At 43.5% G+C, this 26,355-nt stretch overlaps 1 protein-coding gene across 1 annotated transcript in view; it reads right to left on the minus strand.

Moving 5' to 3' along the window:
- The window catches only part of LOC147666193 (peroxisomal biogenesis factor 19-like), a 109,351-nt gene extending 83,288 nt beyond the window's left edge, over window positions 1-26,063 (minus strand). Inside the window, exons 1-2 of the mRNA XM_086949221.1 lie at window positions 26,000-26,063; window positions 1,099-1,199 (exon numbers count right to left, since the gene is read on the minus strand). Coding sequence (XP_086805347.1) covers window positions 1,099-1,199; window positions 26,000-26,048 — 150 coding nt within the window. The 5' untranslated portion in view covers window positions 26,049-26,063. The remainder of the gene's footprint in view (window positions 1-1,098; window positions 1,200-25,999) is intronic.
- Window positions 26,064-26,355: the final 292 nt, after the last annotated feature.

Raw genomic sequence — 26,355 nt, forward strand, 5'->3', positions numbered from 1 at the left:
AAAAAGTATTTCTCCCTACTGTAATCCGTGGTAGGATACGAGTCATTCAATCAAAAGGGTGGTAAAACAAAATATGCTCCAGGGGAAAAACAACTAGAAGAGTAAAGAAAGCCATCAAATAAAAATCAACCACATGAAACAGAAAAAGCCAACCGATCACAAGAAATGGGCTGACCCAAAGCCCACTCTTAGTATGATACAGTACGGTAATAGGTGCTTTAACAACAGACAGCTCTTGGTAGGAGAGCCATAAATATTCGATTTGGACTGCATTACTTCTCACTGAAGATGCGGTCTATTGGCCACAAAGTAAACGCACTCCTTTCAGATGACTTTAAAATCCACTAAATTGTATTTCCTTCTCTTGTCATGGAGTCTGACTGCCACCTCTGTAGTTTCCAGTCTTCACTCGCTTTTTTAGTAAGAATTTATTTAACATTTCTCAATTCTCCGAGAGAAAAAGTGGTTTCAAGTTATAATAAATTGTATCACGATATAAAATATACTATCTATTTTTAAAGTTCTAATATCACACTAGCATCCTGGTGCTGCACATGTCCTAAATGATCTGTAAAGTAGTCTGTTTAGGCAGAGATATGACCTGCACTTCAATGAAGAAATTGAGATCCTACCCTTCTAAGATAGTCAGCAACCGAGGTATGTCTCACACTGCACACCAAGGAAGAAAGAGGCTGTGAGACACAAACCAGTTCCCCTTAGGCACCAACATTGTTTGTGTATTTTGGTAGACAACTAGGCTACAAATGGGAAAGGTTTCACAGGCCAAACATCACAAGTGTGCAAATAGTAATATTGGATATTAATACAGATCAATAATCTGAAGGCAAGACCCCCATATAGCCATCATCAATGACAATCTGGGCTTCTTGTCCGATCACATTACTTGAACTGAACACAATTTCTCCACACCACAACCCAGCTGTTTGGGTCCCAGCATATAACGTGCACCCTTGTTATCCAGCTATCAAATGTCCTCTCAACCTACTCTTAAAGATCTTCAACTGTTATTTTAAAAATCAGCTTTAACCACAATACATTCCAGAACTTTAGGTCGTGAATGATATTATGGTCTCTTACTTTAGCTGCATCCCCAGCAGAATTCTTTGGGCCATCATCAATCGAGGTTCCAGCTTCAGGCTGTGGAGCAGGCTTGGTCTTCTCAAAGTCATCAAGAGCACCTTTGAAAAGAAAATGAGCAAGTGAACAACTACACAACATGGTTGTCATATTAGAAAGACCAACATTTGTGAAATAGTAGGACTGGCTGTTCTAGCACAATGCCCATTTTTTAATATCAACCTACAAGAAAATGGACTACCAATATATTATTAAGGCATGTACATATAGGCAAGTGTAGATTTACTATTCTAAAATCCCCATTTCATTACCTTGATGATATATACATATCTTCTGCATCTATTTACAAGATATATCATCAAGTAAAGTGATAAGAAATTAATAATAGTGTATCTATGTAGGAAGCTGGCTCTTTATATGATATATCAAAATGAGATATATTGTGCAAAGAGTCCAGAGGTTCCCTTATGAGTGGACGGGTGCTTGCACCAGCAATCGCATGGTGTTCTTCTAGGGGGTGGGGGGGTGGGGGGGGGGGAGGGTGGACGAGCAGCTATAGGCTTATCAGAGAGGAGTTTTAGACATCAGCAAATACACACAATAGTCAATAGGTGATGCACGTGACTCAATAAGGACATCCACACCAACTTATAAAAATAACACATATCTATACGAATATAATAAAGAGAGAGCCCAAACCTTTGAGGCGGGTAATCTCAGGAACCACCGCACCAATCACAACACCCAATACAGCTTTGGAAAGGGCAGTTGCAGCAGAAGGACATAGGCTATGCAGACGCCCACCATATACATTTAAAAGGTAAAAGAACCGTGCCAGCACAGTAGTCCCTTGTGGGCGTGTCTGCGTTGTGCTGTGGGCGTGTGCTGGGGGCGTGACAAACGCTGGGGGCGTGTGGTACGTTCCGCCCTTCATGCCAAGTCTCATATCGTTGGGCGTGGGCGTGTGCGGGGCGCAGGATTACGGGGAAAAAAAAGCGAGTGTTGGGCCCAATATTTCATTGGTTTTTTTCCCCAGGTTCTGTACATTCCAGCTCCGGGTGTCCACCCTGCTCCCTTCAAATGCATTAAATAGGGGGGGGGGGGGGGGGGGGGGGGGGTTTACCCAATAAAATCACTGGGGACCTGGGTGCTGTATGGTACAGAATAGGGGGTCCCAGTGAAGGTATCACAAGTACACAGAAAAAACCTTTTATCACACAATATAGAAATCACAAACTAATAATTCAACACACTGTTATTTATTCACAATGTGCTTGATCATATTACTTTATAACAAATTGTTGTCGCGCCCCAGGAGAGGAAGGGTGAGTGATAGTGATTGGGTAGGGAGGGAATGTGCAAGGTAGGTAATTCGTGACAAAAATATCAATATATGCTTATTGAACAGTCAATATAGCTGGCTTCAGAGCCCTGAGCCAGTACAATAAATGAGCTATTAATGCTCAATGTTTAAAAAGAAACCATGATAACGATGCTACTAATCAATGAGTGAAATACTGGTTGCATCGACTGATAAATGGTAATAGCTGTCGATGTTTCGACCCCAAATATACTGGTAGGTATCAGTCACACCTTAAAGGGCGGTCTTCGTCAAGACAAAAGGGCCCTGGGGAGCACTGTTTCTCTGAAAAAGTAATAAAAAAGGTGTATAATATTTACAGTGAAGATAAATTCAGAATAAAAACACACAGGCGCACCAGGGCGCCTAACGTGAACCAATAAAAGGGAATCATTCATCATGGAAGTTGGGCTGAATAGCTCACAACTTAAGCAACAGAAAAGGGAGCATCAATAGATCCAGTTGTGATTAATAGGATCGGAGTATATTCAGTGTATTCTCTTAAGTAGAACCGCTTCCAAAAGGGGATGTCAAATTAATCAACAGTTTTCTATTAGAAGAGAATGGACATGAAAAACCAATTAGTACTATGTCCCTTAGAATTTCATACAACAAGTTAGTCTACAAACATCACCGACTGGACAACCGTCCTCATGTTCCATGGTTAAGTAATATCATTGAGTAATTTCATGTGTGTCTCCTTTAAGAACTTTCTTGAGAATTATTGGCTCCCTCATTAAAAATTATCCAAGCAGAGGAACCATTTATGAAAGCTACTGGTATACAGGACTAGACTAAAACATATTCGGTAAAAGGTATAACCACCTGTTATGGCAGGGTTTTTGGCTTTATTTAGCAGTGATAAAAGATCATTATTCTTGCTCGCATCTAGTATAGGCCTTCTTAGCCTGTGTTGGCCCTTTTAAGCCCTTTTTCCAGACCTAGAAGAGGATAGCTGCTTAATATGCCTTTATTCTTGACTTTAACCTGTCTATTGCCTATTGGCTTTGACATATTAGATATATTGGTATGGTTCATGTAGGTATACAGAGCTAAGGAGCATTTCACCCCTTTCAGGCCTAAAGCTAGAGAGACTCCATCTTGATGGAAGCAGAGAGGCTTTTCAGGGCAAAGGCGAAGTTTATAGTTAAGGCTGTTTTCCACTTGGAGAGAACCGGTCTGGGCCAGCCCTTATCGGTAGGCTGTATTATTCTCTGTGTAGAAGACACAACAAAAGGCCGGCCGGCTGGTGTGTGTCCTTGATGCGAGGTGATGCAGAGACCTGGTAAGCGGAGGGCTGATGGATGGAACTTTCCATGAGGAAACAGCATTCTATATTTGTGAAGTGCAGAGGCGGAGTCAGTCGAAGAGGAGTCGAGGAGAGAGTGAGTCGTGGAGAGGAGAGTCCAGCAGAGAGGAGAGCAGTGGAGTGGAGTTGGCAGAGAGAGAGAGAGGGTTCAATCTGGAGAAGAGCTGAGTTGAATAGTGAGCTGGAACTGAAGGAAGCAGTCAGAAGCAGTTGTTTATCAGGAGGAAGTGTGAATAGCTGGAGTCTGAAGTAATGCCTTTTAGAAGAGATAGAGGAGAGCTCGTGGATTAACCTATGGGAGCAGATGGAATTGGACATTGGCGCAGAGATAGAGCGAATAAGAGAGACAGAATGAACGGTGATCAGAGCGGCAGGAACTATAAAGAGTGAAGACGCAAAGTGGAGAGACAGTTCGTGTGGGGAAGAGGAGTCCAGAGACAGAGCGATCAGCGCAGAGGTGTACCCAAGAGTGCAGGAGAGGAGAGAGAGCATGAGATGAGCCAAGGCACAGACGAGAGAGGAACCCAGATGACAGCTAGAACAAGACTTCACACTAATCAGGTGATATTGTTTTCATCACATTAGCTACACTTAATCTTTTCCCTTTCAGCGGAGTGTTCCTGTTATGTGTAATCTTTCCTCTTTCAAGCGGTGTGTTCTACCTATAGTCTTTGTTAGATGTGCATTAATGTTTATATTACTGTAATAAATAACCTCCCCCAGTTTATAACTAACTGGTGTGTAATCCCTATTCTTGTTCACTAAAGGTAAACGGCGCTTCTAGGTAATTGCCAGGTGCATGAATGGATGAGTAATCCCAATCAGGTGAGTGGTGATCACATAAATAGGGAGTGAGTGAACCTTTGATGCCAAGAGCAGAGAGTACATTATATAATCCGGAACCACATCCAAAGTCATCATTGTAGTTTCATCCCGAGTAGACAGCTGAGATAATATCCCAATATATATATGTATAGGTGTTCATAGGAATGTGGTCGTCGTTGATATGCGGCGTTAATGAGAGCACTGGGGAGGATTACCAGTGTGTAGGGCTGCCGGATTGCAGCCCGTGTGTAAATGAGAGCACTGGGGGGTCGAACCAGTGTGTATGTTTCGCAGGATCGCGAACGATTTGGAAAAGGAGAGCACGGGGGCTGCAGACCCACGTGTGTAGACACGCCGGATTGTGTGTCAGATCTGCCCTAGGGTAGAACGGTCTGGGTCAGGGTGGCCGCGAGACCAACTGATGTGAATAAGTGTGGTGTAGGGTATGGATATCCCTAGTAATCAGTGAGTATTCTTAGTATCCCTATAGATTTAGTGGTGTTCTTAATAATATGAGCTTGTATATTGCGAGTTCCCTATCCTCAGGTAGGTACCAGGTGCCTGGATATAGAGGAGTCCTGAGGACGGAAGGTGAGTACGTTTTGGCTGGGTCATAGGGGCCCCTGGGGGCTGATCCCATCTAAACAGAAAATCCAGCCATTACATTTTGGCGTAGTCGGACAGTTTACGAACTCTGTGTGACCCCCATGTGTTGTGAGTAAGTGCCAAACATTACATTTTGGCGTAGTCGGACAGTTTACGAACTCTGCGTGCCTGGCCATGTGTTTGGAGAGTTGCCCAGGTGTTCTGAGGGAGTGCCCTGAACGCTAGTTCCATCTGGCTTAATGTTGCAGTTTATGTAGCCTGTTAGACCTATTGGCTTGAACAGTTGCAGCGTGAGGAGATTGTATTACATCATGGCATTTGGTTTATTCAGGGTGGAAGGAATGGTTTTCATCTTGGTGTTTAAACTGTCAGAGTTGAAGGATGACATTACATGAGGAAGCCAGTTACATCTTTGTGATGGTCCAATTGTATAAATGTGTGTAAAAATGCTTTTAAATTGCCCATTCAATTGCTTGCTGCATCTGCTTATGCTGTGCAATGTGAAATGTGTTCATTGTTCTATGATCTGTGGAGTTATGTGAATATAGCTCCTTGTGAATAGCGCCATATTTTTGTGACTTGTGAGGTGCAGGTTCTCATGTTGATCTATTGTGTTCCTTGTGCATTGCGCCTTGGAAATGTTGTTTCTGAAAGGTTTGTCTTGTAAATATGACTTGTGAATAGCGCCATATTATTGTGATTTGTGAGGTGCATGTTTTCATGTTGATTTATTGTGTTCCTTGTACATTGCGCCTTGGAAATGTTGTTTGTGAAAGGCTTGTCTTGTAAATATGGCTTGTGAATAGCGCCATGTGGTCATGGCTTGGACAGGGCATGTTATCATTACGTTTGGCAGGAGAGAGCTGGATCTTTCTCGGGTGCTTGGGGATAACGTTTTTGAAAATATGTACGTGTCATTTGTAAACGTGAAGAAATGTGCTAATGATTTTCCCATGTAAAAATGGACGTTGGGAAATGTTTCTATTTGAGCTGCCAAAGGGTTAATATCTTGAGTTGAGATGGCAGCCTTTATTTTTTACATGCTGTCAACATGCATGGTTATCTGACCTGACTATAGAAGTCAGTGAATTATTTTAAGGATTTTTGATGGTTTGATTTTGACTTTTTTTTTTGGTTCCTTGGTCAGCCTATGTGCTTTGTCAGTTTCTTGACGGAAAGGTAACATCTTGTGTTTTGAGAAGAGTTCTGTTCATTTCACATTCCTTTTGAAATGCGTCTACGTATTTGTGTGGGTTCACCTTGGAATTGATGTGGTTATAAATCAACGTTATGGAGAAAGCTATGTTCTTTTAAAATGAGTGAAATGTTAAAAAAGATAGCCCGTTAGAGTGCACGCTACGAGCTGTTTTCATTAATTATTTCTGTGAGGGGTTTCCATCTAGACAGGAATGTGCTGCTTTAAAAATAATAAATCTTGCCCGACTGTGCATGGTAACATGTGCTTTTAATTAGTGACTGGCAACTATTTGCCTTTGAAATGAAAATGTTCAAATGAAAATGTATGTTTTTATAAATGTGAACTTAAATACAATGTTGAAATGTATTTGCATTTTTATGCTGTTTTACAAATTATTTCTCTTTGACAAATGGACCCTAAATAAGTGAAATGTCTTGCCTTTAGTTGAGTTAGTTGGACAAACGTCTTTTTAAAAAAAAATTGGACCTTTTTTAATTGGCAATGCACTGTAACAGAATTGTTTTTGTTAAACTCGAGCTTCTGTTAGTTACAAAATAAGGCAGGAGAAATTTGTTTTTTGACCTTGGCAAGACCAGCTGGTCTGCGCAGACGAACTTTTTTTTTCATTCTGCAAGTTTCGATCACGTCCCAGTGTGTTATGATGGGCTACAATCCAATTTTCTTCCGCGCACGGCTTGTTTATTTAAGGGCGGGGTGGCCTGGCTCTTCAGACTCTGACCTGGGAAAATGGGAGGCTTGCAGTGCCCTGCTGATGCTGTCACCATTTGGGCGGTACTCCAAAAAATTTTTTTCACACTGTAGCATGGTTCTTGCCCAGAAGGGTGAGACTGGCTTAGTTAGGATTAGGGTATGTTAGGCCCCACTCAATGTTGCTAGAAGTTAAATTTTGAATGTTTTAATAAATTAGGATATTTTCTTTTCAATAATGAAAGGCACCCGGGGTGCTTTTTAAATGGAAAATTTTATTTTACAAGAATAATGATACTTCTTCTCTTGTTTCTAGGATGGCTGCAGTTGGGGTGCGTGCGTGCGTCTGCCCACTCCCTTTATTTGTTTTAGCTTTTTATTTTCATGTTATTATTTTAGTTTATTGTTTTGGATGATGGAACCAGACCAGACCAGACCAGACCGGGTGATGGATGGCCGCATTGGAGGAAGTACCGAGGATGCAGGGTGGTGGCCTACACTGAAGAATTTGGACATTAAATAATCCCTTGGACAATCAGGCCCCACTTTTAAAAAAAAAAATATGTCACCTATTATAGTTTTTCCAAATGAAGGACTTTTTTCAATGATGGTGCGCACATGTGTTCCACCGTGTGATTTAAAATGTTTTTTGTTACTGTTTTTACATTTTCACCTTAATTGATCAAAGGGTGGTTACCTTAAAATTTTGATTATTCTGGGTAGAGTGTCTTTTAGTATGATTATGTATTAATGTTTGCCCAGACCTTGCAATTGTATTTCTCAGATTTCACTTTAAATTGACAAATGTCAGCAGGTAGGCCTCATTTAGGCCTATTGTTATTTTCATCTCACATATTAGCACCTACACCAATAGTTTCATGAGTCATCATTAGCTTAAGTTGCCTATAGTACGTAAGGCTCATTTAGGCCCTTTCTTGTTCTCTCATTAGAAGTTGAAACACATTTAGTTTTTAAGTTCACAACTGTAGGTAGGCCTCATTTAGCATTAAGTTGTCCGAAGTAGGCCCATTTAGGCCCCTTGCTGTTTTCATTCAACACATAGGTCCCTACATCACTAGATTTCACCAGTTATCATTAGAAGTTGAGGCACATTTAGTTTGAGGATGCTTTGGTTAGTTTCTGTCGTTATCAGATCCGATCTCAGATATTTTCAGCATTCAAGTCAAGGGTGCTTTGATTTGTTTTTAGGTTTCTATTCCCTACAATTGAGTTTCAGGTGGAATTTCCTTGAGTTGTCATTGTTTTTAGGGAGTTTTTTTTTTAGGTTTTGATTTGTTGATAGATTGTGTTGATGTTTGTTTATTTAGATGTTATTGTTTGTCAGATGTTCGCAAGATAAGGATCTAAGGGTGGATGGCAGAGTTTTTTGGGCTTTATTTAGCAGTGATATAGATCTTAATCTTGCTCACATCTAGGATAGGTATTTTTAGCCTATGTTGGATAGATTGTGTTGATGTTTGTTTAGATGGTTGTTGTTGTTTATAAGATGCTCGCAAGATAAGGATCTAGGGTGCAATGTTATGGCAGGGTTTTTGGCTTTATTTAGCAGTGATAAAAGATCATTATTCTTGCTCGCATCTAGTATAGGCCTTCTTAGCCTGTGTTGGCCCTTTTAAGCCCTTTTTCCAGACCTAGAAGAGGATAGCTGCTTAATATGCCTTTATTCTTGACTTTAACCTGTCTATTGCCTATTGGCTTTGACATATTAGATATATTGGTATGGTTCATGTAGGTATACAGAGCTAAGGAGCATTTCACCCCTTTCAGGCCTAAAGCTAGAGAGACTCCATCTTGATGGAAGCAGAGAGGCTTTTCAGGGCAAAGGCGAAGTTTATAGTTAAGGCTGTTTTCCACTTGGAGAGAACCGGTCTGGGCCAGCCCTTATCGGTAGGCTGTATTATTCTCTGTGTAGAAGACACAACAAAAGGCCGGCCGGCTGGTGTGTGTCCTTGATGCGAGGTGATGCAGAGACCTGGTAAGCGGAGGGCTGATGGATGGAACTTTCCATGAGGAAACAGCATTCTATATTTGTGAAGTGCAGAGGCGGAGTCAGTCAGTCGAAGAGGAGTCGAGGAGAGAGTGAGTCGTGGAGAGGAGAGTCCAGCAGAGAGGAGAGCAGTGGAGTGGAGTTGGCAGAGAGAGAGAGAGGGTTCAATCTGGAGAAGAGCTGAGTTGAATAGTGAGCTGGAACTGAAGGAAGCAGTCAGAAGCAGTTGTTTATCAGGAGGAAGTGTGAATAGCTGGAGTCTGAAGTAATGCCTTTTAGAAGAGATAGAGGAGAGCTCGTGGATTAACCTATGGGAGCAGATGGAATTGGACATTGGCGCAGAGATAGAGCGAATAAGAGAGACAGAATGAACGGTGATCAGAGCGGCAGGAACTATAAAGAGTGAAGACGCAAAGTGGAGAGACAGTTCGTGTGGGGAAGAGGAGTCCAGAGACAGAGCGATCAGCGCAGAGGTGTACCCAAGAGTGCAGGAGAGGAGAGAGAGCATGAGATGAGCCAAGGCACAGACGAGAGAGGAACCCAGATGACAGCTAGAACAAGACTTCACACTAATCAGGTGATATTGTTTTCATCACATTAGCTACACTTAATCTTTTCCCTTTCAGCGGAGTGTTCCTGTTATGTGTAATCTTTCCTCTTTCAAGCGGTGTGTTCTACCTATAGTCTTTGTTAGATGTGCATTAATGTTTATATTACTGTAATAAATAACCTCCCCCAGTTTATAACTAACTGGTGTGTAATCCCTATTCTTGTTCACTAAAGGTAAACGGCGCTTCTAGGTAATTGCCAGGTGCATGAATGGATGAGTAATCCCAATCAGGTGAGTGGTGATCACATAAATAGGGAGTGAGTGAACCTTTGATGCCAAGAGCAGAGAGTACATTATATAATCCGGAACCACATCCAAAGTCATCATTGTAGTTTTATCCCGAGTAGACAGCTGAGATAATATCCCAATATATATATGTATAGGTGTTCATAGGAATGTGGTCGTCGTTGATATGCGGCGTTAATGAGAGCACTGGGGAGGATTACCAGTGTGTAGGGCTGCCGGATTGCAGCCCGTGTGTAAATGAGAGCACTGGGGGGTCGAACCAGTGTGTATGTTTCGCAGGATCGCGAACGATTTGGAAAAGGAGAGCACGGGGGCTGCAGACCCACGTGTGTAGACACGCCGGATTGTGTGTCAGATCTGCCCTAGGGTAGAACGGTCTGGGTCAGGGTGGCCGCGAGACCAACTGATGTGAATAAGTGTGGTGTAGGGTATGGATATCCCTAGTAATCAGTGAGTATTCTTAGTATCCCTATAGATTTAGTGGTGTTCTTAATAATATGAGCTTGTATATTGCGAGTTCCCTATCCTCAGGTAGGTACCAGGTGCCTGGATATAGAGGAGTCCTGAGGACGGAAGGTGAGTACGTTTTGGCTGGGTCATAGGGGCCCCTGGGGGCTGATCCCATCTAAACAGAAAATCCAGCCATTACACCACCTCAGATTCAATGAAGTGTATAAGAGGGCAAATACAAAACGAAAACCAATAGGGGTGCATACCGCAACAGTATAGTTTCCACGGGTGTATCTCAGCTGGTTGTATGATATACCAAATTGTAAAAGACTCCACTTTGCTTTTCTGAAAGGACGAATGAATAACTGGATAGTTATAACATATATTTAGGGATTCATATTCTATGTTACATGATAGTACGGGTCACTCCATACCTAGCGACGTTAACTGACACCTTCTTCCGATGCTCGCGGAAGTTTCAATGAAAAGAATTCCCGCACTCGCTGCTGAAAGAACGAGAAAAAGTGGGAGAGGTAACTGGGCCACCCTCAACATATTAACACAATACTAATTCGAATTCTATGTTAAACACTCGTACGGGTCACTCCATACCTAATGGCTTCGGCTAACACCTTCTTCTGATACTCGCGGAAGGTTCAATGTAAAGACATGCCGCACTCGCTTCTGAAGAAACGAGAAAGAGTGGAAGAGGTCGATGCGCCACCTTAAGTATATTATCACAATACTCGGCCGCAACATTCATCTAACAGGCCGAGGTTCTCACCTTAAGTACAGCAAACGTGGCGCATAAGTTCCACGCCTTCATTCCCCGACCCTTGTTTACATGCAAAGGGCCGACGGTCAGTCATTACATCGATGGAGGAACGTACGCGTTGACCCAGGTTAATCCTAGGTTTGAAATTAAAATGCACAAAGAAATGAAAGCCCTCATTTAGGGCGGTACTGAGTTATTTAACTCGTTGTTGTTCCATTAAAAAGAAGATGTAATTATATTGCTGTAGGTTAACTGTACTAGATCTTAAATGTCTTTATTTTTTTAGGTTTTTGTAAATATAATCTTTGCATAGTGTTTTCAATATTGTTTTCTTTTATTGCTTTTTTCTATTTTAGGACATACGTGGCTACTCCAGAAGAAGGCGCTGGTCGCCGAAACGCGCTTAGAGAACTATCTGTTATGCCACTTTTTAAATTGTGAAATGTTAATTTTGAATATGTATAAATGATGCATTGTTGAATTTATGAATACCTTGCTAGTGTCTAAATTGATATTTATTTTATTTGATATATTTTACAATTAGTGTTTTTAAATCAGGTTAATAATAAACTTTAAGTACAGACCTACTACTTCTTCTTTAAATTTATTTAGCTTACCATTAAGAATTTCTAGTTCAAATGCCGTGGTTGTTATTTCACACGCGTTGACGTCAGGGCCATAGAAAGAGAAAACAGATTACCGGAAGAGATGAGTCGCGTTCGGTTGTTATGGCAATCAAGCCGATTTAAGTCTACATGAATAATTAAGCCACCTAAATAGCCCTGCACCTCATATTCATAACCCACCCTTACTCCTTAAAAGACCCCAACACCCTTAAACACTAACCCATCTTAACCCTATAAATATACCCTATACCTCAAACAAAACCCAAACCTATCCCTAATCCCTAAAAATACCCCTGTACCCCAAAACCCAAACCTAGCCCTGAACCCTAAAAATACCCCTGTACCCCAAAACCCAAACATAGCCCTGAACCCTTAAAATACCCCTGTACCCCAAAACCCAAACCTACCTCTGAACCCTAAAAATACCCCCAAAACCCAAACCTAGCCCTCAACCCCAAAACATATACCTCAGTACCCCAAAACATATACCCCTATACCCATACTTACCTTATCCAAACATTAAAAAAACATGCTTTTACCATTCATGCATTTACAAAGATTTTCGTTGTAAATGTATGCGTGGTAAAAGCATATAAAATGTAATGCCATGCGTTATAATGGTACTTTTGTAATGAAAGTATGCGGAGTGATGGTACGCAGAAAGAAAGTTGCGGAATAATGGGTGTTTACCCTCTCCCGGTAAGTACATTGGTGGCACGGCGGCCCACATCTTCAGCAACAGGCTCATATTTTTTCACCACCGATTTGAAAAATGAACAGATTTCTCTCATTGATGGCCAGCACCGACATACACTTTTAAACACACCTCCCGCCACAATTCTAGAACTGCGAACTTTAGAGCTGGGGAGCTACGTTCGAATCTTGGCATCAGCTCAACATCCTGTGATTCCAGGCAAATCGCTTTGTCTCCCCGTGCCTACCACAAATGAATGTGTTCTTCTGTAATGTAAATTGTGCTCATGCCATGTTGTCGAGTTCGCGCTATATAATATTGCAAGGAAAAATAAAGTAGGGAAACTTGAGTTCAAACACTACTGAACGCGCACTCTTAAGTGCATCAGCAGTGCACTGTGAATCAGAGCGTTTCACAGGCCTGTCACAGATAAGAAATGCTATCAAAACGAAATCCTACAAAACAATATACTACTGGCCGGCAGCAATTCATCCCCGTACAACGTCGGGACGGGCTGCTAGTTTACATATATTTAGGCACCAGAATCAATACATTCAGGTAAGTGCATTTTTAATAGAAATACTTTTGCATTTAAAAAGTTGACACTTATGATAATATTGCAGATTCTGAAAAATGCCTAAGAGAGGAAGAACAAGTACAGCATTCAGGTAAAGCACAGCAATTTACTAGATCAATCTCCGGGGCTTAAGGTGAGTGGAGGGCAAAGTCCAAGGCAACAATAGCCAGACACCGCCAGCAGCACTGGGGCGGCCAGGTGCAGGGGTGCAAAATAGCCTTGAAGCCCTATGGAAGTCAATGGGGATCGGTCTGTGTAAAAAAAGGCTGCAGGCTTTGACTGGAAGGCCGGTTAGGAGGAAATAAAAGGGGGTTTCAGGCCTCAGGACTGGGATGCTTGGGGATGTAGGGACACCTTTAGTCCTCTTCTCCACAGGCCAGGGGCGATGGGTGCATATGTCCTTAGGCGTCAAGTTTTCCTTACCGGAAGCAGTTGTGGAAGAAGGGGGCCTGTGAACAGAGGCTGCAGACGTCTTCAATTAGTCCTTAGTGGGAAATTCAAAGGTGGGCTTCGAGGGTCTGGGGACCACATTGGTCCACTTCAGCTCAAGCTTGGGTGCAGTGGTGCATTCCCGCATTGGGTTTCTGCGGTCTTGGGGGCCTCACAGCTCAGTCTTTGGTGGCTGCAGGATGCAGGGGGCAGGTTCAATGTCCCACTGGAGTTGTTGGTTCCAGGGTGAAGTACTGGTGGGTCTCCCAGGCTTTGGGGAGTCAGCAGCTGCAGGACAAGTTGGATTTTGGTACAAATGTCGAATTCACGAGGCAGACCGGCGGGGTTGGCGCCAAGTCAGTAGCTGGATTTTTGTTCTCGCTCTTTGCAACTCTTCACATCCGCCTTCTTCTTTCAGGTTGTCAGGATCTGTTTTTCCGAGGCCAGGGGCTCCCCTAAATACTGAAAATAGGGGTGTTCGGGGAGTAGCCAATTGCTACCTACGCTTGGGGTCACTACACCCCCTATATGATAACTTCCTATGGGAACTGGGCATAACCTTGTCCCAGAATTCCTACATGTACACTTCAGGTAGCCCACCTTAGGGGTGGTACTAGCCTGAGAGTGGGCACGTATTCCTGACAAATTTTCTCACCTGTCCAGGAGCCAAAAAGCTTATTTTCCTGTGAGGGGAGCCAGATTCGCATTTTTAAAGGTGGTGGATTCTTTGAAGCTCCCCTGCCTTGGAATGCTAATCAGCAGGTCATACTGTGGTAGGAGGTGTGAACATCCTCTTCCTGAGAAAGCTCTGTTTCAGATCTCCAGAGAGCAAATATCCAGACCCTTGTTGGTCAGAAACTAGTTATTGGCAGCAGGCTGGAAAGAACCAGTCAGTCCACTCACTAGAGGGTGGTAGGTTTTTCAGGGGGCACCTCTAAGGCACCCTCTGTGTGCATGTATTAATAAATAAAACACTGGCATCAGTGTGGGTTCATTAATACAAGATGTTTGATACCAAAAATCTCCATTTTCTGTGAAGCCATCGTGTAGCTGGGGAGCTCGTTTTCCCAAGTGTCCAGCACATGTACTCAAAATGCCTTCCCTGTTCACTTGTACTGACTGCAGTAGTGCTGACAAGCACTGTGGCATATCTGCTCAAGCAGTTATGCCCTCACATGTAGTATAGTACACCATGCCTTAGGGCTGTGAGGCCTGCAGTAGGGGTGATTTACCTATGCTCCATGCAGTGTCTGCGGGCCTGGCACACAGGACTGTGTGCCATGTCATGTTTTCACCTTTGTCTGAACCAAGACACACAGCCTACAGTGGCAGTCAGTAGTCGTTTAGTGAGGGGGTCCTTCAGGGGGCACAATTCGTGCTGCAGCCCTTAAGGACCCCCTTTAGCCTCCTTGCCCAAGTTATCAAAGGTACCACTTACTAGGAACTACGGGAAGTGCCAAAGATATTGCCAATTGGTGTACAATTGCACAGTTTTGTGGAAAGAGATCTGGCACTGGGAACCTGGTTAGCAGGGACCCAGTGCACTTCCAGTCGAAATCACATCACAGACCATGCAAAAAGTGAGGGTGACCAAGTCAAAAGACGCACTTTCCTACAGTAGTTAAAATATTTACATACCTTGATGATATAGTGGTAGTTGATATTCTGCAGTTGAAATTATTGTAAATTGGGATTTTCGACTTGGATAGTCTGATCTACAACCATATGACAGTAATGTATATCACTCTCCTAAAGCGAAACCTCATTAGTAAGACTGAACTTGGTCTCAAGATCCTGTTACCCCAGAACAAACTCTGCAGTGCAGCAATCCTTGCCAGCCTCAAAACTTGGAAATATTGTGCAAGGCACGCCCAAACAATAGAGCACAGTATTAGTTTAAGAAGCCCAGTTTCATATGATGAAATTGGCTGAGAATAAATGCATATTGACGTCTTTATTTGGCCTGGATGTCTACTAATCAACCCACCAGGTCACACTGTATCTCAGAACTAAAAACATATCTATTTCCTTCATCAACAGAATGCCAATTCTGTCCGTTGTCAGACACCCGGTGGCAGAGGTATACTGTACAATCTTTGTACTTCTACAACTAAAATATAAACGTTTTTGTGTCCCTTTTAGGCACTTTTCCCTCAAAAATGTTAATTAGGGACAGTTTCAATTAGGTGTCAAATTTACAAAGAACACAGTTTAGCATGTACCAAATACTTGAGGTTGAAAGTCCATAGTTTGTTATTCAAACAGATGGTCAACATTAAGTCGAGAAGAAACCGTAAGCATGGTCCAACTAAACTACACAGAGGACCCAAGGCTCTGAAATGACTCATTTTCCAATACCCAAGTGCTGCACACCAGCTTCAACTTGTTAATGAAAGCAGACAATCACGAGTCTTTTTGTGGGGGGGGGGGGGGGGGATAGGGGCCATTGTTTCTGAGACACCATACATACCACCTGCAGCTCTCTTCCACCATCTATGAGAATATTGAAGAGCCCTAGGGGGTATCTAAAGGAAAATTGGCTAATGTGGAAGGTTGGTTTTGTTTTCAGAATTTTTATGTTTGTTTTCCAATTCCTTGTAGGGTAACTTCAACAAGTAAAAGCTCATAAGATGGGAAGTGTTTTGTGCCACTCTCTGTGATGCAAGTTTCTATGGGCAGAAGTGGAGACCCCTGGCATGTACTACTTTACCCGAAGTTCCAGTCTCTACACAAGTGAAGTTTATCAACTCCCTCCTCCACAGTGCAGAAAAATGTGTTGTTTGAAGTCTGGAAGGGAGGACATGCTCATGTTGACACCATAGCTAACAAGTCCAAGGGTGTCGAAAAACACCATTCTGAGAGGAAAATCTGCATTCCTCTTGGTATTATAATAATGCATTATTTAATCATATACATGTTGAAAATCATTAAGTAACAACAATATAGCTACAAGCATATTCATTTCAATATTTATCAAATCAGGAAGGCATGGCCACAGATATCTGCTACAGAACATGTCCATGCCTTTTCAGGAAAACATAAAATAAACAAGGATTTCTATACTTGAACCACAACAACAACATTGTCACTTAGCCCTAAACGTCTTCACCAATCTACACTCAACCTATAACAGAAGAAAAATATTAAATCTTATCTGCATCAATACGTTATCGCCCATTGGATGTTTAAAATTATCACAGGTTGTGCGTGAATGGACATATCTATGCAAAGAGAAATACACCTTGTATGATTTTTAGAGGATAAGTAGTTCATATTGGTTTCTCAAAATCAAACTTTGATTTGCCTTTGAATACATGTATTTAACAAGAATCTTGCCAATGCTCCATTGCCAAAGGGGTTCCTTATTCCTAAGGTATCCAACCACTGCTCATAAAAATGAGTGTGTATTGGTTATATATTGTCTAGTTGGTATTTTAACTAGAATGAATAAGCGTTATAAGAAAAAAACTTCAGTGGGTGTGGGTAAACTTATAGTATTCAAAAGGTTTACTAATTAAGACTCCTAGACAGGACAGATGTTCCACCATTATTCACATTGATAAATTAGTTCTGAATTACATATGTATTGCGTGTTACATCTCTCAAAGTCTCAACACTTTGCATACACTGATGCAACGCTTCACCTTACGAGAGAGAGAGAGAGAGAGAGAGAGAGAGAGAGAGAGAGAGAGAGAGAGAGAGAGAGAGAGAGAGAGAGAGAGAGAGAGAGAGAGAGAGAGAGAGAGAGAGAGACCGAGAGAGAGACCAACTACAAAGGAACACTTAACCAAATGCCAGTACAAGCACACTGCAGGTTCAAAGTATTGAGTGTAAAGTCCAAGGAGTTGATTATGTTTCACTGAAGCTTCCAAACTCTCCAATGGAACTTTTTTTTTAAACACACATCACTTCAGTTATCAGACACGACTAAGCACGCATCAAAAACGGGAAACAAGGGATTCATTTTACAACACAATGAAACAACTCACAACAGTTTACAGAGCTGCCAAAGAATATTTCTAGATCTTGCTAGGCTTCTTTCTTGTCTCTCTCAAAACCACCATGTCAAGAGCAGGAGCGTTGTTGACCCCATTTGCAAACTGTGATATAGATGTGACAGGAGTCAAGAGGTGGCTATGAAGTTTAAAAATTGTAGCCCTTGATTCTGGTCTTTAAATTGCACTACAATAGCCAACAGCAACACTATCAGATCACATAATGCAGTACTATTCAATATTTGCTCCAGGTTGTACCTCTCTGTACTAGGCTCTTTTACTCCAATGCAAGAAAATATACCCCAGTTTTAAGTTATACCAAGCCGATTTCAGGGGTAGCAATATTGAAAACGTTGTGGTGTTCCAATTCTAAGTGGGAGTCAAGATTCTGTGAGTGCTCTAAGTTGAGCCCTGTAACCCATGTAGAAAGTGGAAAAACTTTGCACAGGACAATTTGACAGAAAACGGAGTGTGGGTGGCCCTCCAGGTGGTTCTGATATTAAGAATGCTTGTGAGAATCTGGAGAGGCGTTTCAATCTTGCCCTCAATAAGGTGGCTCCGCTGCTCCCGAACAGAGCCAGGGGCAGAGGGCATAAGACCGCCCCATGGTTTACTCCCGCCCCACAGGTGGCTTAAGCTGTATGTAAACACCTAGAGAGGCCGTGGAGGAAAGGTTTCCAGACCCAGGACAGACGGCTATATAGGGTGGAGCAGAGGAGCTATCAAAACCTGCTTAGACGGGCTAAAGCCACCCATTACAAAGATAGAATTGGAGTTGCTGAGAATTCCACTAAAGAACTTTTTTAAATGTTTAAAGAAATATCCTCCTTGGCTGCAGTGCCAAGCTGCGGGTCCGTTGAAGAGTGCAATCGTATAGCAGAGTATTTCTCGGAGAAGGTGAAAAAAATGTATTCATCCTTCTCAGGAAATGCAGTCAGTGGGGCTGACTTTGAAGAACAGGTGCAAAACAGTAGTTCTGGGCTGAGACTGAGTAATTTCACGGTCCCCCCTCCCGAGTCCCGAAGGAGCATTTGTGGGAGTGTAAAATCTGGCTCTCCTAGAGACCCTGCTCCACCCAAAGTGATGGGGGCTAGCCTGGACACGCTTGAACCTTTTATCCGTGTCAGCCTAGACATATTGGAAAATCTGCAACCTATTTCACTCTTGCCATATCTGGCAAAAGTCGTGGAGAAGGTGGCCAATCACCAACTTATGGCCCATTTGGAAGTCAATGTAATTTGTCATTAAGACTTCGCACATCAAGTATCCAGAATTCAAAAACCCAATCCTGGACACATTTAATTCTTGCAATACACAGGAAAAGCTCGATTACTCGATTGTGCAATTTGTTTGGCGTCGACGCGTTTCGATGGCTTATCTTTCAATGTTATGCCATCTTTCTCAAGACTGAATTAATGATCTCTCCTAATGAACGGCACTGGGTGGTTGCCTTGTGGTTAAAAGTCCTTATCTCATATTATTCTCGAAGTTCTTCTGAATTTTCGAACTCCACATCATAGGGTTTTTGGGCAAATCTGAGTGTCTTCTTTTTGGTACTTCCACTCATACCACTGCTAAGGGATCGTGCAGGATCATGCAGGATCGAAATCTGCTTTCAATAATGCTTTTTTCAAAGTTTTGATTTCTTTTAACTTCACAGTCTTGCACTGTGCCAACTTCTTAGAGAACGTTGCTCCCTGTGCTCAGAGTGTTAGGTTCTTTCTCGTGTCGCAACTTGATGAGTCTTCAATGGGGTGGATACTCGAGGCCGTTAGCCGGCGTGTTGTTGCCGATTGCAAATTACAGCCTCCGCGTCTCCACACCCGTCCAGCGTCTGCCGACGACTCCTCTATTCTCAGGAAAAGACTCGAGTCTTTTCCTGTGAATAGAGGAGTTGCGGAGGCTGTAATTTGCAATCGGCAACAACACGCCGGCTAACGGCCTTGAGTATCCACCCCATTGAAGACGCATCAAGTTGCGACACGAGAAAGAACCTAACACTCTGAGCACAGGGAGCAACGTTCTCTAAGAAGTTGGCACCGTGCAAGACTGTAAAGTTAAAAGAAATCGAAACTTTGAAGGCATAACATATAAAGATAAGCCATCGAAACGCGTCGACGCCAAACAAATTGCACAATCGAGTAATCAAGCTTTTCCTGTGTATTGCAAGAATTAAATGTGTCCAGGATTGGGTTTTTGAATTTTGGATACTTGATGTGCGAAGTCTTAATGACAAATTACATTGTCTTTTGTCCGTCTCTCCCCCTCGTTGTGTCTTTATAATTGATAAACTGTATGGTATTGTCCTTTTTTTAGGTTGGTATCTTATGTTCATAATTTTCATGTGATTTAGAACTGTGACAATTTTAGTAGTATATGCCAATGGAATGTGGAATTGTTTTTGTGTATTTTGTATGCTTTTAATACAATAATAAATTTGGTATAATTTTTTATACATACACATATATATATATATATGTTTTGTCATACTTGTCCAATAGGAATGTCCAATATTAACATTTGGGCCTGATTAGCCAGTAATCTTGCCAAGGGAATTTTTGATTTTACTGTTGAAAAGTACCCTATTCCCCTGGTGTAGGGGGTCTATCTCTGCTATATCTACCATTTGGAAGTCGCCTGTCTCCTTCATCCCTCTCAATCGGGATTTCGGGCGGGCCACTCTACAGAAACCGCTCTACTTTGCGCTACGGAAACCCTCAGACAAGGGGCTGATGCAGGACACACCATGGCACTCATTATGTTAGATCTCAGTGCTACGTTCGACACTGTGGCACACTACACCTTGCTACAGTGTCTGAACAAAGGTGGTGTCTCAGGTGTGGCCCTGAAGTGGCTAAAATCCTTTTTAATCGGGCGCAGTTTTCAGGTCAGGCAGGGTGCACATTACTCTGAAGATATTAAATTGGAACAGGGAGTTCCTCAGGGCTCTGCCCTTAGTCCTTCCCTGTTCAATTTATACATGTCTCCTTTGGCGGAGATTGTCCAGGGCTTTGGAGTAGATGTAGTTTCATATGCTGATGACACCCAGCTAGTGATCTCCCTATCCCAAGCACCCAGGGTTGTGTTTTCCAATTTCAGAGCCTGTATGCAGGAGTTTGCCTCCTGGATGGATAAGAACTGTCTGAAATTGAACGGCAGCAAGACAGAGGGGCTGGTGGTGGGAGGTAACTACTCCAGCTGTACCTCGGAGTGGTGGCCTCCGAGCCTGGGTCCTATCCCTACCCCATGTACCGAGGCAAAAAATCTGGGGATTTGGGTTGATCATACTCTCTCCTATGATGGTCACATCCGATGAGTAGTGAGGAAATGTTTTGGAGTATTAAAAAAACTACGGAAAATGCTGGATCTTCTCCCATTAGGGGCCAGGAAGACGATGATACATGCATTGATTACATATCGTCTTGACTATGGGAACATACTCTATCTGGGAGCCACTGCTAAGGGCCTTGGGAGACTACAGGTTCTACAGAATGCCGCCGCTCGGTTGGCGCTTATGCAGCCTAGGAGAGCGGCATCAAAAAGGGCACTTGAGTCATTGCATTGGCTCCCAGTCAAGAAAAGAGCGTTGTTCAAAACGCTTCTCATATGTCACTGCATTGCTCATAATGTGGGTCCGGCCTATCTAAGAGACCTAGTTACCAAGTATGTTCCTAGCAGGTCTCTTAGATCCAGCAGGACGGGGCACCTGATAATTCCCAAAGTGAAGAAGGACAAAATGGGAGGCCGTTCCTTTCGGGTTTTGGCTGCTCAGAATTGGAATAGACTGCCTATCCAACTGAGGCTTGAATGCTCTGAAACTAAATTCAGAAAGCTGCTGAAAACCCACCTGTTTTCTGCTTAGCGCAAGGGTGCTCTAAGCTGTGGTAATCTGTCTCCTTGCTCTCACCTAGCGCGGGGATACGCCGAGATGGCGTAACCATGCGCTTTATAAATTTTATTATTGGTTATTTTTGAGGTGGGAGTATGGTCTATCCAGATTAGCGTGTTAATGTGACAAAGGCAAATGGATATCATCCAGCAGGTGGTACAAGGTGGGTAATACATTGTGGAGGGTCCCAAGTGGACATGAATTCAAGAACCCCAGAGTTGGTAGAGGTGGTGGGTCCCACAAGATTTGATCATTACCCGACTTGATTAAAGAGGTGGATGCAGGAATGTGAAGGGCGAGTATACAAGCCCCAAGCTTCATTTAAGATTACCCCTGTGAGGGCCATTACGGGAAGAACACCATCTCCACATAGGGTCCAAAGATCATCAACAGCTTTTAAAATTAAACGGTGAAATTAAAAATACCGGCATAGGGGGGAGGAGCCAAGATGGCGGACGGGACGGACGTGTGAGCGCCCGGCTCCCAAAGCCGTCTGCTCCGCTTTGACATCCTGGCAATAATCCTTTCGTGAACCACGCTGCGACGATGACTTGGACACGCTGAAGTCAGTCGCTTCCATATGAGACCTTCGCCGGCCGTTTTGGACGAGGAATCGGTGACTATCTGCTTACCGGGGCTGACCGCGACCCTGGTGCCGATTGCAGCCGCAGGTCACTGGTGCTTTCAGCTGGGCGGACGGGCAGTGGAGATGCCGGCGTCTGGATCGGCCCGAATACCGGAGATGGGAGGCTTCATCCTGACCCGCGGGATGCGACTCTAATCTGCTGTGGTGAGTGCGCCTGGAAGACGGGATCTCCTGGTTCCTCGCTCTCCCTATCACGCAGCCTTTGTCCTGGGCAGACTCCATTTTGCTGCGCCCTTTTGGTCGCGCACAGACCGTGTTCCCGGGACCCGAGGGAGACCTCACTGTACTGACCCTCCGCGTTGGTGGCTGCGTGCCCCTCCGTGGAGCGAAGGTCTCCCTTCCTTGACGGAGTCGCCCCCCCCCTTCCCTCCAGTGTGGATCCGTGGGTGAGACGGCAATGGCGCTTGCCCCCCAACAAAGCCAGCGGGCTGATCCCTTGTCCCCAGCCTATGCAGACCCGCCCGCACCTGGCCCGGGTGGAGAGTCAGATGTGACGCAGTGTACCGTGGCTCGGCTGGAATCACTGAGTGACCTAACCTATGGCGACATTTTTGATGCCCTCATGGACCTACGAGCAACATGGCGGCACACTGCTCAACAACTGAGGGAACAGATTGATGGGATTGTGTCCTCTTTCAGACGGCCGGCGCTGCCTGTTTCCACGTTGCCTGTGAGTGCCTTCCAAGTGGATACAGTGTTGCCACAAGCGCGAGCGGATGATCGCAATGTTCCTAGCTACAGAGTTGAGTGCCGCCCTGTCGATGCTACTATTGTTGCGAGGTTTCCCCTCGCTCCGGGAACATTGAATCTGCCTGACCGACTGCACCCGGGGCTTCGCTTGTCACTCTCCCAGTTGTTTGCCCCCATTGAGAGTGTAGCCCTCGAAGCCCTCCTTCAGCACTGCTGGAGTGGGCGACATCCTGAATGGCCTGGGGGGCTTGTCATCCTGGCAGATGTGTTAGTTAGGGAACGAAGACGCCCATCTTCCTCTCTGATGCTTCCTTCATGGCGAGTGCGGCCATTTTGTCCCTTTGTTCTGCTGGACACGTATCTGCTGCGACGTTCCTGGCTGGAGAAGTTTCGTCGATCGGGCCAGGGTTGAGGGGGCATATCACCTCGTCTGCTTTGATCGGCTGGTGGAGACCCGGACTATTCATTGTTTTGAACTCCTGATAGTTTTGCCATTGTGGCCCCTCGCCCTTTTGATCTCGTGACTATCCTGTACTTTTAAGTTCCTTGGTGGTGAGAGGGTGGTCCTGTGGGAGCCCGGCGGTTCTACATGGGATTGCACTATTATCAGTTACTGGATTTGCCATGTGCCTGCTATCATGTCGTGTTTGGGGTGTTTGCAGATATTATGTCCTCTAGGGTGGGCCTCGGGAACACCAGGACTGTTTTTGCGAATGTTGGGCGCACTCGCTGTGATATGGTTTTTCCATCTTCCCTACTGTTATTCTTTAATTCAGCTCAGTCGCACTTGGAGTAGGTGGGTTTCAGTGTGGGACGCAGTGGATGGCTGGGGTCCGGGAGCTCGGAAATTAGGTGGGCTCCTCCCCCCCCATTTATACTATAGGGAGTGGTAGATTAGCTCGTTCTTCTCTCCCTCCCTGTATTTGAGGGTGAATTTTTCCTTTTTCTTTTCCTTTTCTTTCTCTTTTTTCTCTCTTTCCGCTCTTTCTTGCTGTTCCTCCTCATTCTTATGTCTCTTCTTCTTTCTAAATTTCGGGTTTATAGGGCGACAGACACGCTGCTAGGGGGGGGGTAGGCCATAGCCTCTGCATGTGTGTAGGGTGGGGGGTTATATTTCATTTTTATTAGTTTCTATGGGACCTGTTTTGTTCTCCTTTATGATTTTAACTTTTTCATCCATGTTTGGGAATGCCGGGTGTAGGGTGGTAGTGGTGCTGTAACTGGGTCATGGGTGTAACTCTGTGGCTTTGCTGATATATATCCGTCCTCCCCGGCGGGGCCTTGTTTGCTGATCTACGAAGGGCTTGCTATAGCTGCTTCCGTCATGTCCCGCCTGCATGGACCTTGTTCTTTGCTTAATTTTTTTTTTTTTTTTTGGTGCGGAACACAACGGCCTGATGTTACTTGTTGCATAACAAAAAACTTTAAAATTGAACCTTTATTCATCCTGCTACACGGAGCTGTGATATCCTACATTCCTTCTTCATTTGATGACTGGGATTCTGCTATGGTAATGTGTAGACGTAATGCAAGCTGATGTGCTCATTGATCGTTCGTGGCCGGCCGGATGGTTGTAGGCCCGTATATGTTACTCTTCTTTATGCACAATAAAGGTTTTCAAAAATTTAAAAAAAAAAAAAAAAAATACCGGCATAGCTGAATCTCAAAGTGGGTTTAAAGAAAATACCCCTTATATTTTAACAGATTGCAATACCTCAAACGGAAGGAGGCTCAAAAAAATCCTACTGGAATTACTTCCCTCTTGAATCGGATCGAAATGTGCTGATCCAATATGGAGGATATGTTGGCACAGTGAAGATTAGGTGTTTTTAAATTGTGAGTCCTGAGGAATGTGTTTTCAAACCAACCAGATACACCGAAACATGTCAACATAAGCACAAAATCATCTGTTTTTAATGTATTGTTTTTTCAAAGCACAAAGGAACAAGTTTTCATATGTGATACAGCAGGTTTAATAGCTTGCATTTTGGGATGAATTATTGTAAAAACTGTTCTATTGGAGTAAAGAGCTAATGTGTAGGATTTTTTTATTCAATATTGATTTGTGTTTACCATATGTTTTTAATTATATTAAGTAATGTGTCAAGAATTATATCTAATGTTGCTATAAATGAAAATAATAAATTAATTGTATTAATTCACATGTTGCTTTAGTTTTTAAATAAGATTTCCTTTGGTTCACCGTATATTTGCTGTGATTGATCACATCTTTACAATGAATAACACAGAAAGGAAAACGTTTTTTGTCACCATGTACTACCTTGTCACATTTCCCTTTCACCATGCCCTCTTTCTCTCTTCCCACACCTTTAAACATAGAATCAATTTTTATTTGGTGTCGTCTCTATTTCAAAACACACACAATTGATGGACGTAATGCAGAACAAATCAAAACATTTACCCCAGCCTAGGGATCTGGGTTAAATCCATCATTCTTTTGCACACCACGCCAGTTTAGACCTAGCCATATGCAAATCAGTTTTGACCCTGTCCCTCATGGGAACAGTCCAGCTCGAACTGCCAAGCCATGTCTTCCCTGGAACGGAAACAAGCATCCTAGGACCGGTTTCGGGGTTTCGCCCCTCATCAGCCAGAATAGCTTGATTCCAGTGGCACAGTGAGCCAGGGACCCATGTCTGTCTTTACCCGCTTCACAAACTTTAAAATTAAATGGTAATTACAACTGGTACACCTGTTAGCTTAACTTTGTGTCCCATGCCGTGGATCACCCCCACAACCTCAACTCACTCAGTCATCCAAAGGCGCCTCAGTTCGCAGGACTCCATAGAAACACGAGAAATATATTTTGCACTAAGAAACATCTCGGGAAAAGAAATCAAATACTCGTAGGGAATGGAAAACTAAGTAAACCTGAAATGTAAAAAAGGACTACATCGCAGGCATTATTCTAGAGTTTGTTGAAGATTCAATCAGTGTTTTTTTGCCCATAAAGTTAAGCAGGTGAATATATGTCCAGGTAGTAAGTAGTTTCTTAGTCAGTTTTATATTACAGGCGGGTCTGAAACTTCGCGGGACCAGCCCCAGTAAAGTCATAGTGTCGAAAGATATTTGACATTCCCGATTGACAGTCTATTTCAGCACTCACAAGGGATGACTTTGCAGGTTGGAAAGGCTAAAACTAAATAATTTCTAACAGGGGCCCACACTGCACCTGCGCGGTGAGTGCAACTGCTCAGCTGCCAACCCCACAGTCACCCCATACCATTTCGAGATCTTACTGTCAAGCAAGTCTTCCAGCTCCTTGTCCTCTGCCCCTGCACCCGCCATCTTTGCTACCCGTGGAAAGCCGGTGGGGCGCTGGGACGGAGCTGCTTCTACAGTGCCATGACGAGACCAGGCTGACAGCCAATGGTACAAAATACAACCCTTCAGCCAAATACAAAAAAAAAAAACTCGGCGTGACGTGCTTAACTCCGCCTCACATTGTGACATTTCTAAGTGGCGATGCCATAGACATAAAAAGCAGACTACAGCAACAAGAAATGAAAAAAATCCTGGCCCGTGGGAAAGAAGATGCTACGGTCACCCTTGTGATGCGGAACTCAGAAACAAAGTCAATAGCCTGCAGGTGTAA

This window comes from Lissotriton vulgaris, unplaced genomic scaffold (genome assembly GCF_964263255.1).
Source record: "Lissotriton vulgaris unplaced genomic scaffold, aLisVul1.2 SCAFFOLD_637, whole genome shotgun sequence".
Classification (NCBI taxonomy): Eukaryota; Metazoa; Chordata; class Amphibia; order Caudata; family Salamandridae; genus Lissotriton; species Lissotriton vulgaris.